The following is a 10,929-nucleotide window of genomic DNA, read 5'->3' on the forward strand; positions in this document are numbered from 1 at the left end:
GGAATAATTAGGCGTTGACACTGTTATTGTTACACTCTCCTTGGTGTGTAAACATCACCGGCCCATTTTACTGCCCAGGATCCATTGTCAGTCAGCAGTTCTGCGACTAACGCAAAGGGAAATTAAGGATGATAACAGATTTATGCAATGTGTTGCTAGGCAACTAATCCAGCAGGCACTGGGTAACAGAGGCTGTATTTTGTGACAATAACGGCCAATTATGGGCTGCCTGTACTGTAGTGAATGGTTTCCACTCAGTTCACTGTTTACACGTCTCGATTGCTGCAGTGCTGGTGCACAATGTTTACTGGTGCACAGCGTTAACTGGATGTGAACATGAATCACACTATCTCAGTCTGCATAAAAAAACAAATCCATCCCATGAGCAATGTTCATACCTTCAGGCCGTCGGTCAGAGGGAACTGACGTTACATAACATGTATATGTGCTGCTGTAGGTTTTGCCATTGGTATTCTTTGTGTTCTTACATTATTTTATATGATGATTATGGGGCAGATACAAACCTGTATCATTATAGTATCTGAGGCTCTGACCAAATTTCTTTGCACATACCATAATGAACTATTATGGGATTTATAGCGCCCTCTGTAGTCATTTTAAGAGCCTAACACTTCACATTTATATTTATATTTATATAAATATAAATATTTATTTATTTATATAAATATATATATTTATATATATATATATATATATTTACAGTAGTAGCACAATAGCCTCCATTTTACCTTGTCTTACAATGCACTCGAAGTTAGAAATGAAAAAGCACCTGGAAAAAACAATCTGAGGAAGATATTGTGCATTGAACATTATGGTCTCAAAGAAAACGAGAAGAGCACTCAATAGAGTGGATACATTCACCAAGGGCCAACTGTCCCCTTAAGATACCACCTTCAAATCCTGCAAACTAACAGAGAGACAGTCAAATTAAAATGTATTATCAATACAGGATGGGAAATATACTGATGTAAACAACAGCAACGTATTTTCGTTTCTGTAAAAAAATCTGGAAAGCTGCATACATAATCCCATCGTGATAATGTGAGATCATAAAACTCTAAATCAACATATTTCATGCATTATTGTAGTGATTCAGTCAAAAACGTTTAAATACTAAATCCTCCTTGTGTCCTAAAGACAAAGTAACTGTGTGATGTTTTTTTAAAAGCTTTTGGTTTAAACAGCCCAAACAGTTAAAAAAAGATCTTGTCCCTATACTACATTGTAAACATATTAAAAAACTAGAAGTTTTCTACACACACACACATTAAATAGAATGTAGATAATTTATTCTTATATGAATGTAATACATATCAACATTTGACATCTGATAATTAAAAATAGGTCTGCATTTTATTACATTTTAAAGTGCAGTGCTGTTTATACAAACTAAAAAATAAAATGTTGTAAGCTCTAATGCATCATTGGAAATTGGACATTACAGGGAAGAATCACACAGACAAAAACAGCACACCGTGCTTACATTTATCTTTAATATTCAAGCTCTACAGCTGGCTCCCTAATCACTGACATCACTGTGGGTGTCCTCCATCTGCTGTCAAAGGCTGCACATATGTTGTGACATCGTTAACTGGGGTGCTGTCAGAGAACCATCACAACAGTGGTTTTCAACCCTGTGAGTAAATGTATTGCATTGTTTTAGGCAAAACAAATTAACTCTTCTATACAAGACAGATATAACCAACAAAGAACAAGGTCGCAACAATAAAAACCACCTGGAGTGCACCCTTTGAACTGGCTGTTCTTTGCTTATAAATGTGTTTCACTGCTCCATGTCATTTTCATTCTGCAGAGTTTTCATTGCCAGGCCCCACAGTGTCACGCTGGAGATAAACTGCCCCTCAGAGGACCGGTAGGAGCCACTACTGGTTCTGCCAGAAGATGCAAGTGAACTGCAGTGATTGTCCGCAGGAGGCAGGTAGGGCCTTCCCGCCAGATCTCTGCCCATCTCCACCGACATGTCATTCTCCACATACGGACCGTACACCACCTCCTGAGACAGGTGGTGTTTGCCCAGCTTTGTGTGGTCTGCGGCTGCGCTTTTCTCCTGGTGGTTGGAGGAGAGGAGGTGATGTGGTACCAGGGAGCGGAGCTCTGGAAGGGGGGTGGGGGTGGAGGCTGGGCTGAGTTGCATGCTGGGGGAAGCAGTGTCTATATGTGGTGGTGGCGGCTGTGGTGGTGAAGGAGGAGGTGGTAAGGGTTTGTTGGGCCCTGCGTGGGGCATCATGGTGGAGAAATTCTGCTCACTGGCAGAGGCAGGAGATTTACTGTGGACGTCAGGTTTGGAGAACGAGGCTGCTCCGTCTGAGCTACACGCCGCCCGCTCAGAGGTATCTGTGACCGGGCTGGCGTCTGGAGCACCCTTGCAGTGCATGTTGCTGTGTCTCCTCAACATGGCAGAGCGGGTGAAGCTCTTGCCACAGGCGTTACAGATATAGGGTTTTTCCCCAGTGTGAGAACGTATGTGACGCTGCAGGTCCCCTGAGCCAACAAAGCACTTCCCTGCATTAAAGATACAAATGAAGTTTAAAACAAATTGCACAGTTTATCTATGGTCCATACAGAGATACTTATTAAGACAAGGTAGGGGGTGAGCCTTACAGGGTGAGTTTAAGATATGCTCTCAATCATTCTTACTTGAGCCCGACGATACAGATTGTTGAAGGGCCGATGCTTATACCAACATTAGAGAGTATATATATATATATATATATATATATATATATATAAATAAAGGGGAATTGGCAATGATTCCTAATATCCTTTCATCAATCCCTTATGACAAAGAAATGTAACTGAAGTTTGATATTTGTCATGTTAATGTTAACTTTACCATAAATAACTATAAATGAAAAGAGAACAATTTAAAATGTAGAACTTGAATTGAGAAAATATGTATTTTTTTCCAAGTATAAACATAACTGCCCATATTTTTTGCACTTTATATTCTGTTAAATCAACACTGATACCAATATATCTGTGAAAAGCTCTTATTTTTAAACTCTCAGTTAGAAAATAAACTTTTCTGAGAAACCAATTTATTAAGAAACAATAAATGATTGACCCTGCTGCAGGAAATGATTAAATATCTGACATTCATATCTGTTGGCTAGAGGTACCTCATACTGCTTGGTAAAATAATTTTCAATAAATAACTTGAAAAATACTACATTTATGTTCCTGTTAAGCTAGTTTCACTTTTAACAGACCAGTGTGAGGAAAAAGATATGAATGAAAAAGAAATATGAATAATGGCAAACAGAACAGACTAAGCCGTCACACTAAGTTAAGGCTTTTGAACAAGGTTATAATTTTCAATGCTAAATAAAATTATTTAATATTTTTAACACAACTACGTCTCTATTAAAACCTGCAAAATCAAGATGTCGAAACCAGTTTCCCACTAGAAATACACGGCTCCTTACCACATGTGGCACAGCTGTGTGGTTTTTCTCCAGCGTGGCGTGTCTTGTGCTTCAGAAGCTTTCTGTGCGTGTTGAAAGATTTTCCACACTGGTCACAAGTGAACGTCTTGTCTGTGGCATGAGTCCTCTTGTGCTCCTTGAGATTACTCAAGTTGTTAAACCCTGAGGGAAAGAGATGTTGCAGAGAGCTAAACAACAATCTCAAGAACGCAAGTTTATGGTTTATCTTGTAAAAAAATATTTGAGAGAGGTCTCATACCTCGACCACATATATCACAGAGATGTGGCTTCTCTCCTGTGTGGACCACTTTGTGACGGTGGACATCACCTGATGCTGTAAAGCTGAACATCACAGACAAACATTATATTAATGGGGCATTAAGTATCTAAAACTTCTATACAGGTGAAAGAGAAATGGGGGGAAATGGGAATTTAAATGAGAAAATTAGATAAATAGGAGATTCTTCACCTTTTTCCACATAACTCACAGATGTACGGTTTCTCTCCAGAGTGTCGCCGCAAATGAGTCTGTAAATTTCCAGCCTGTAAAGAAATTACTTAAATATATCAATATAATCTGGGCACCTAAGAATAACTTTGCTAAATTAGAATTATACACCAAACTGTACCTGTGAGAAGTATCTCCCACAAACATTACACTGGAAGGGCTTCTCACCTGCAACAACAAACATAGACTTTGGCTCGAAAAATATTGATACCATAAATCATACAGAATCGTTGGCTTAACTGATATGTGCTATTTTGTCATTATTAACTGTAAATACCAGTATGAGAGCGCTTGTGCAGTTCCAGGTTGCTTGGGTGCTTAAAAATCTTCCCACACACATCACAACAGTACTGCTTGTGTCCCGTCTGCTGCTGCGGCTTCAGACTTTGCTCTTCTTGGGTCACAGGTGGAGGACTGGGTTGTCGTGGCTCTGTCGCCGTCTCAGGAACCTTCCCCTCGCCTGCAGTTACTTCCTCAGTCGGAGCAGCTGGCGTTTCAGTCTGGACAACAGCCTCCTCTTGATGACTCTCTTTGGGTAAGCTGAGGACGGGCTCGCTGACCGACTCAGCACACATCTCCTCCAAAGCTTTCTGAGACCTCAGGTAGTTGTATTTTTTCAGGTAAACAGCCTTCTTGGGGCGCACTGGCCCGTTGAACATGGGGTCTGCTGATTCACAGTTTGGAGCGTTTAAATTGTCTGAGGGTGTGAGAGAGGAGACGGGGTTCTTCTCCACTGCCACAGATGTGCTGGGAGGATTAGGCTGAGCTTTGTTCCCTGAGCATACAGGTGTGTTGTTGCCTCCCTGGTTTACCCCGAGCTGACACTGCTGCTCCTCCACCACCACCAAAGGACCTGGGCCTTGATTTGCTGCATTAATTGTCTGAATTGCACTTTCTTTGAAGTACTGTTTACTATAGAAGTTACGGAGCTTGTAGCCATGGACTAGTTGTTTTTCTATAGGTGCCTGAGTGACGCCAGTTGTGTCATAGTTAGAGCTGCTGTTAGACCCAGAAATTGGCAGCCTTTTGGGGTGGTCCAGGTCAGTGCCGAGGCCAGGCCTCTGGGCTTCAGAGGGACAGTGGAGGTCGACATCGTGAGGAAGACTGCTTCCCAAGAGGCAGTCGTGCTCAGAGCTCAGCATGCCTGGGAGGGAAAACGATGGGATCTCCACTGGTGGAGGACAAGGCTTGAGGAAAGCGTTGCACATGCTCTGCACGTTTGGAACCTGTAAGCACTGAGCAATGTCCAGGAGCGCTTGTACGTTATCTTGATTGATGTCGAGGTGAGAAGTGTACATGTAGTCCAATATGTGGCCGATGCCACTGACATCCTGGATAACCAAGTTAAACACCTCGTTTTTTTGACTGGGGGAACTTTGGAATATAGACCTGAAAAGATCAAACAGTGAAAAGTGGGTATTCACACATATTCAGGTGCCTGGAGATTAACTATCGAAGGTGCTCAGAGCTGGTGTTAACATCCATCCTGAGAATTCAAACACAAGAGGACATACTTCCCACCTGGAATTAAAATGATTCCTGAATGTGCCTCCTGTGACCACTTGTGATCGGATATAACTTTCCACTCTATATGCAAATAATCATGTATGTAATTTCTGTTTGTGAACACCAAATGGTTTACTTTTAACCCATTATGAATTTATAGATGTGTCAAAGCGAGCATTAGATACAGGGAGTGGCACAGCATGGAGAATCAATGCACAGCATGGAGCTTTACTGTGGAATAGGATACAACCCATTTGGGGGGGAAATACACATAGTTATGTGTCAATTAGTAACAAGTTGTACTTGTTGTGAAACTGTCACGTTTCCTATGTGGCTCAGGATGCATTTGCATTCAAACAGCTGAAAAATATGACCACTTCCGAAAATGGTCTGAGAGATCGGGTCTTGGGACTCAATGAAGACAAGTTTGGAGTGAGCTTTGCAATGACCACTTGTTATTGGATCCCTCAGGAAGGAGGTTTCCACCAGGTCTGAACGTGGTCATATAAACGCACCTGAAGTAGGAGCTGAAAGCTGCCAGGACATTTTTGTGGGCTTTGAAGCAGACGCCTTTGACCACCAGCATGCAGTCACACAGCAGCCCCTGAATCCTCTGCTCCTGGAGCTGCTGCAGGAGGTACGAGCTGTGGCTGGACAGAGTGTCCATGGTCACTTAGCTCCGACTGCTCCTTCCAAAAAACACACACACGCACGCACACACACACACGCGCACACACGCACACACACACACACACACACACACACACACACACACACACAGTTATTAATTATCCCTCTGATCTGCTAACTGTTGAAATGCAAACTGGTAAAAACCACAAAGTCATGCAAAGAGTTCTGCCAACATTGTTCCAAAAGTTAATGTTCACACATAAACTATAAATCGTACAGGTCATAAAGCCAGGCAGAAATCTGTGTCTGTGCTATGAGACCACCCATGCAAAAATTGGACGAGCGTCCCAAACAGGCGAACAGAAAGCTAAGCTAACAAACTAGCCCCAGGGATGAGAGATGTCAGTCTAAACTAAGAACTGTCTCCCCCACACTGGAAGTCTGATGTTGGTCGTTCACATCAGTGACACAGATCAGCCCAGACCCGGGTCCAGACCTGTGTTGTAGCAGCAGCATTAGGTTTCCACCTCTTATTTGGATGATGGGTCACTTCTCGAGTGCGAGGATTTTGCGTCACTTCCGGGTGCAGCTTATTTTTCCAACCGCTGAAACACGAAACGGGGGCGAAAAAAAGCATAGTGTCGGAAGATGATTGTGTGACATGCTTTAACTTGACAAGAAAACGAGGCTTACCTGCTAAACGAGTCTGTACACAACATTTCAGTGAAAGGGCGTTTGGATGGTAATAGACTTCATTGGTATCAGAACCTTTATTTGATTGCATTTGCCCACGGAAGACTATTAATTCGGCCACAGCGTGTCTCCGCCGTCACGTGTGTTTTGGAAAGTTTCCGCGGATGGAAGAGTGCAGGCGTGTCGCAGTTTTAAATGAGATTTAGAAGCAGAACTAGTTTAACGCAGAGACTCGTTTATATGTGTCGATAAACCTCCTGCTATTTACAGCTGTTAGCTTAGCGTAACACTGGTCAGGTTTGGATAACGATACTCGTCTTTCTGTGGCTAACTTTAGCTAGCCCTGCGGATAGAGCGGCGTCGCATGAGGATTGCACCGGATTTGTTTTGAGTTGGGATCATTTAGGTCTATTAGAAAATGGTGTTTTTCACCTGTAACGCCTGCGGTGAGTCCCTGAAGAAAGCTCAGGTTGATAAGCATGTGAACATGTGCCGGGGCTGCCAGGTCCTGTCCTGCATCGACTGTGGAAAAGATTTCTGGTAACGACCGAGTGTTTCCTGCCTTCCCCCTGTTCCTGTTTACTCACCACTCACATTGTTACAGAAGCAGTTTAATTTGTGCTCTGCTGTTTCTCTGTGAACAGGGGCGATGACTACAAGAACCACCTTAAATGCATCAGTGAAGATCAGAAGTATGGAGGCAAGGGCTTCGAGGCAAAGGCAAACAAGGGAGATGTGAAGCAGCAGCAATGGATTCAGGTGAGATGCAAAGAAATGATCTCCCATCTATGTGATGAAATAATAAAAGTAGTGTTTGTGTCCGTGCTATTTTTAAGTCTAACTTGACATTTCTCTGGACTGTAGAAAGTGAACGAGGCCATGGACAAACCCGATATCAGTGCGAAGCTAAGGGACGTGCTCAAACAAGTCAGCGTGTACGACAATGTCCCAAGAAAGAAGGCCAAGTTTCAGGTCAGAGCTTCTTCCACCTGCACCAGCAGTTTCTTACTTTATTGAGCACACTGTCTGGTGGCCAGGAGCGTCATTGTTTTCATGTTGTGTCTGTCCCTCAGAACTGGATGAGGAACAGTCTTAAAATAACCAACACCAACCTTCACGATGAAGTGTGGAACATCCTTGCTGCAGCTGACAGTGTAAGTTCAGCTGCTCTAAGTTTACTATTGTTGCTTCTATAGCTGAATACCTGTGCATATTTATTCTGTCAGCACAGAGTGGGTAAGGTTCACTGTTCAAATCCAGATTAAATGCAACAATTGGCTCTAAAATCAATGTAAACATATCGCATTAATATTTATATATTTTTTGCATCAAGGTAATATCAGATGTTGGTTAATAGTTAAACTCAATTGGAATGACTTTCTAATTTGTAAATGAACAGGTTGCCAAAAATAAAAGGATTCTTCAAATCCAAAAATCAAAATCGCGATTGAAATTCGATTAATTGCACAGCCCTTCATGACAGCCATAGTCTCTTTAAGATATTAAAAGATGGTTGATACGTAGTTTGGATCTGAAGCCATTAGATAAGGAAAAGACAAGTCCTCCTTTATGTAATTTTCCTTCTGCTGTTTGGTGTAATAAGTTATCTCAAGGTATAGAAAAAATAAGGTTTCCTGTGTCTTCAACATCTAAGTTATTTTTCAATCACAACCTGACAGGCTCCAGAGGTCCCCCAGCAGACTAAAAAAGAGGCAGCACCTGAAGTCCAGACGCAAAATAATGGGAATGAAGAGCAAAATGGAGAGCCAGGTGTTGAGAAGAAGAAGCTGAACAAAAAGGAGCGTAAAGAGGCCCGTCAGCAGAAGAACAAGAAAGCTCAGAAAAACACAGAAAAAACAGACACACAAGAGGGAGAGGGAGTCCAGACAGGCAAAAATAAGAAAAAGGACAAAAAGAGAAAGCGCAGCAATGAAGAAGATGAAGAGCAGAACGGGCACAACGCTGAAAATGAGACGTCAAACAAGAAAATGAAGAGTAAGTTGTCTGTGAAGATTCTCATGTGGTTATTCAGGAAGGGTTGAAACGAGGGCAGCTGGCCTAAAACTTCTCCTATTTCACCCTTCGTCCGAGAGGCTTCTTCGAGTAAGTAAAGGGAAACACTGAATCCTGCAACAGAGGACAATATCACATAACTGCCTACATCCCTTTTCCAGGAGATTTGTAACCATTCCTTGATTAAGACCCCACAGAGATTTTAGAGGTTAAAGTCCTTGGGCTCCCCTGCACCAAGTCAGAACTGAAAAATTATTTGGATGAGAGATGAAATGTTTTCAGTATCTAAAACTAAATCCAGTTGTCCCCCATTCCATCTATGTCAAGAATTAAGGTCTTAAGGAAACGCTCAAATACTGATGTCCATCTGTAAAAATTGGGCACTTTTGATTATGTATTTTAAAAAGTTTATAATTTTGACACATTCCTTCTCATCAGGCTATTTTTTAGTTGAAGTGTAGGTTTTTTTATTTCAGGATGCAATTACAACTCAACATTTCTTCCTCCTCTTTCCCAGTTGTTGAAACAGCAGAGTCTGCTGACGAACACATGTCAGAGGACACTGAGGACCAAAAAGCCCCCAAAGGTAACGTGGTTTGGTTCATATATTTGAACAATGCCTGGTTAGAGATACATGATGGCATTACACATTGAAGCCACCAGGGGTCAGTGTCGTTGTTTCTTTGTTAGAGAAATGACCATCAGTGAAAACTCTCCACACTAGAAGACAATTGATGGTTCTGATCATCTTACAGGCAAATTCAACTGGAAAGGGAATATCAAGGCTGTGCTGAAAGACTCGGTTGACCAGGAACTTCCAGTGAAGAAACTCAGGAAGAAGGTGAGACTTGTGTGACATGGGTGCATTGTGAAAGTCCAAATAATCTCCCTTCCCAACCACTTCCTTGAAGAAATTTTTTTTGTTTGAGAACAACTTTATTTATAACAGACGATTATGACAAAGTTTTCCATTAAAACAAAATAACACGTCTTGAGCAAAGATGTTTTCCGTTCATATAGAGGGAACATTTAAGTCATCACTTAAAGGAAAGAACAACAAAACAGATTTGATAAAGAATTAAACTAACAGAACTGAAATGTAGAAATAAAGTGAGGGATACAAGTGGAGAAAATCTTGTATAGAGAGAAAATATTGTATCCGTTCTACAGTCAAGGGATTGAATACTGATGAGGATAAAGTGAACTTAACGTTCAATCAGCTTGTTGATCGCTGTGACTCGTGACTGGATAGTTGTGACAGAAGAAATCAGAAGCTCAAAGAATTGCAGGGCGGCATATTCTTTCTCTTCAATCTTTTCTTAAAGGATTGTGTGATGTTTCCTATACTTAAGGAGATAACTTAGGAAGCTTTTGCTTATCCACTAGAGAATTCGAATAGCTCTTATAATGGCGGTCGCTGATATACTTCCGGGTCATTTCACTCAGTTAGGAAGGTTCCTATGCAAAATGGACGATTCGAATGCACCCATGGAGTGTTTTACTCTGTAATTCTTTGTTTGCATTGCATCCCATCTACTTTCTAAACCCTGCATGTTCCTCTGAACTTATCTTTTTGTTACATTTTTTTTTCTTTTGTAATTTGCAGATTTTGGCCGCCTACTATTCGTTCACTGCTGATGGAAATTTTAAAACTGAAGAGGAGGTTCTGGCTCTATTCAACAAGAAGATCACAAAAAATCCCACATTTAGAGTTTTGAAAGACAGAGTTAAACTTGTAAAGTAGACTTGTGTATCTCACACCTATGGCGTGAAATATATGTTGTTCATAGACTTTTAAATTTAAAGGAGTTTCTTGTCTGTCGTCCTCCTGGGGATGTTTTTATACAGATGGCATAATCTTCAAGATTAAACCATTTTATAAGCGATAAATGTGTCTTGTTTCTGATTTCATTGGAGCCGGTAGGCTTAACAAACTATCCCAGAACGCGGCTTTGTTCTTTAACGTATAAAATGACAATTGTGATAGACAATGAATCTCTTCTACATTCCAAGGCCACAGTAAGGCTGGGAAATGGCACCTTATCTGCGGGATTGGATGTTGGAGTGGGGGAAGGGAAACAGGAGAGGTGCACCCAAGGTGAATTTGACTCT

The 10,929-nt window shown here is 41.5% G+C and overlaps 2 protein-coding genes across 2 annotated transcripts; one reads left to right on the forward strand and one right to left on the reverse strand.

Moving 5' to 3' along the window:
• Positions 1-1,140: 1,140 nt before the first annotated feature.
• On the reverse strand, positions 1,141-6,667 carry zbtb49 (zinc finger and BTB domain containing 49). The gene is made up of 8 exons (XM_062397367.1): positions 6,608-6,667; positions 5,997-6,164; positions 4,253-5,364; positions 4,097-4,143; positions 3,937-4,010; positions 3,727-3,809; positions 3,468-3,629; positions 1,141-2,544 (listed from the first exon to the last, which is right to left on the reverse strand). The coding sequence occupies exons 2-8, from the start codon at positions 6,146-6,148 to the stop codon at positions 1,805-1,807; spliced, it is 2,370 nt and encodes a 789-aa protein (XP_062253351.1). The 5' UTR covers positions 6,149-6,164; positions 6,608-6,667; the 3' UTR covers positions 1,141-1,804.
• A 95-nt stretch (positions 6,668-6,762) lies between these two features.
• lyar (Ly1 antibody reactive homolog (mouse)) lies at positions 6,763-10,707 on the forward strand. Its single transcript, XM_062397379.1, has 8 exons — positions 6,763-7,344; positions 7,449-7,563; positions 7,669-7,776; positions 7,878-7,958; positions 8,484-8,799; positions 9,335-9,403; positions 9,573-9,658; positions 10,424-10,707. Exons 1-8 carry the CDS (start codon positions 7,223-7,225, stop codon positions 10,559-10,561), a joined length of 1,035 nt encoding a protein of 344 aa, XP_062253363.1. The 5' UTR covers positions 6,763-7,222; the 3' UTR covers positions 10,562-10,707.
• The last annotated feature ends 222 nt before the right edge of the window (positions 10,708-10,929 follow it).

This window comes from Platichthys flesus, chromosome 2 (assembly GCF_949316205.1).
Source record: "Platichthys flesus chromosome 2, fPlaFle2.1, whole genome shotgun sequence".
Lineage (NCBI taxonomy): Eukaryota > Metazoa > Chordata > Actinopteri > Pleuronectiformes > Pleuronectidae > Platichthys > Platichthys flesus.

What these genes read in the sequence shown, in the direction of transcription:
- zbtb49 (XM_062397367.1), bottom strand. Translation starts at nt 6,148, where the DNA reads ATGGACACTCTGTCCAGCCACAGCTCGTACCTCCTGCAGCAGCTCCAG. An exon ending in GTGGGAGATACTTCTCACAG is followed by an intron (nt 4,011 to 4,096) that starts GTACAGTTTGGT and finishes ATTTCTTTACAG; the next exon opens with GCTGGAAATTTACAGACTCA. An exon ending in ACACAGCTGTGCCACATGTG is followed by an intron (nt 2,545 to 3,467) that starts GTAAGGAGCCGT and finishes TCTTTAATGCAG; the next exon opens with GGAAGTGCTTTGTTGGCTCA.
- lyar (XM_062397379.1), top strand. Translation starts at nt 7,223, where the DNA reads ATGGTGTTTTTCACCTGTAACGCCTGCGGTGAGTCCCTGAAGAAAGCT. An exon ending in GACTGTGGAAAAGATTTCTG is followed by an intron (nt 7,345 to 7,448) that starts GTAACGACCGAG and finishes CTCTGTGAACAG; the next exon opens with GGGCGATGACTACAAGAACC. An exon ending in AGCAGCAGCAATGGATTCAG is followed by an intron (nt 7,564 to 7,668) that starts GTGAGATGCAAA and finishes TCTGGACTGTAG; the next exon opens with AAAGTGAACGAGGCCATGGA.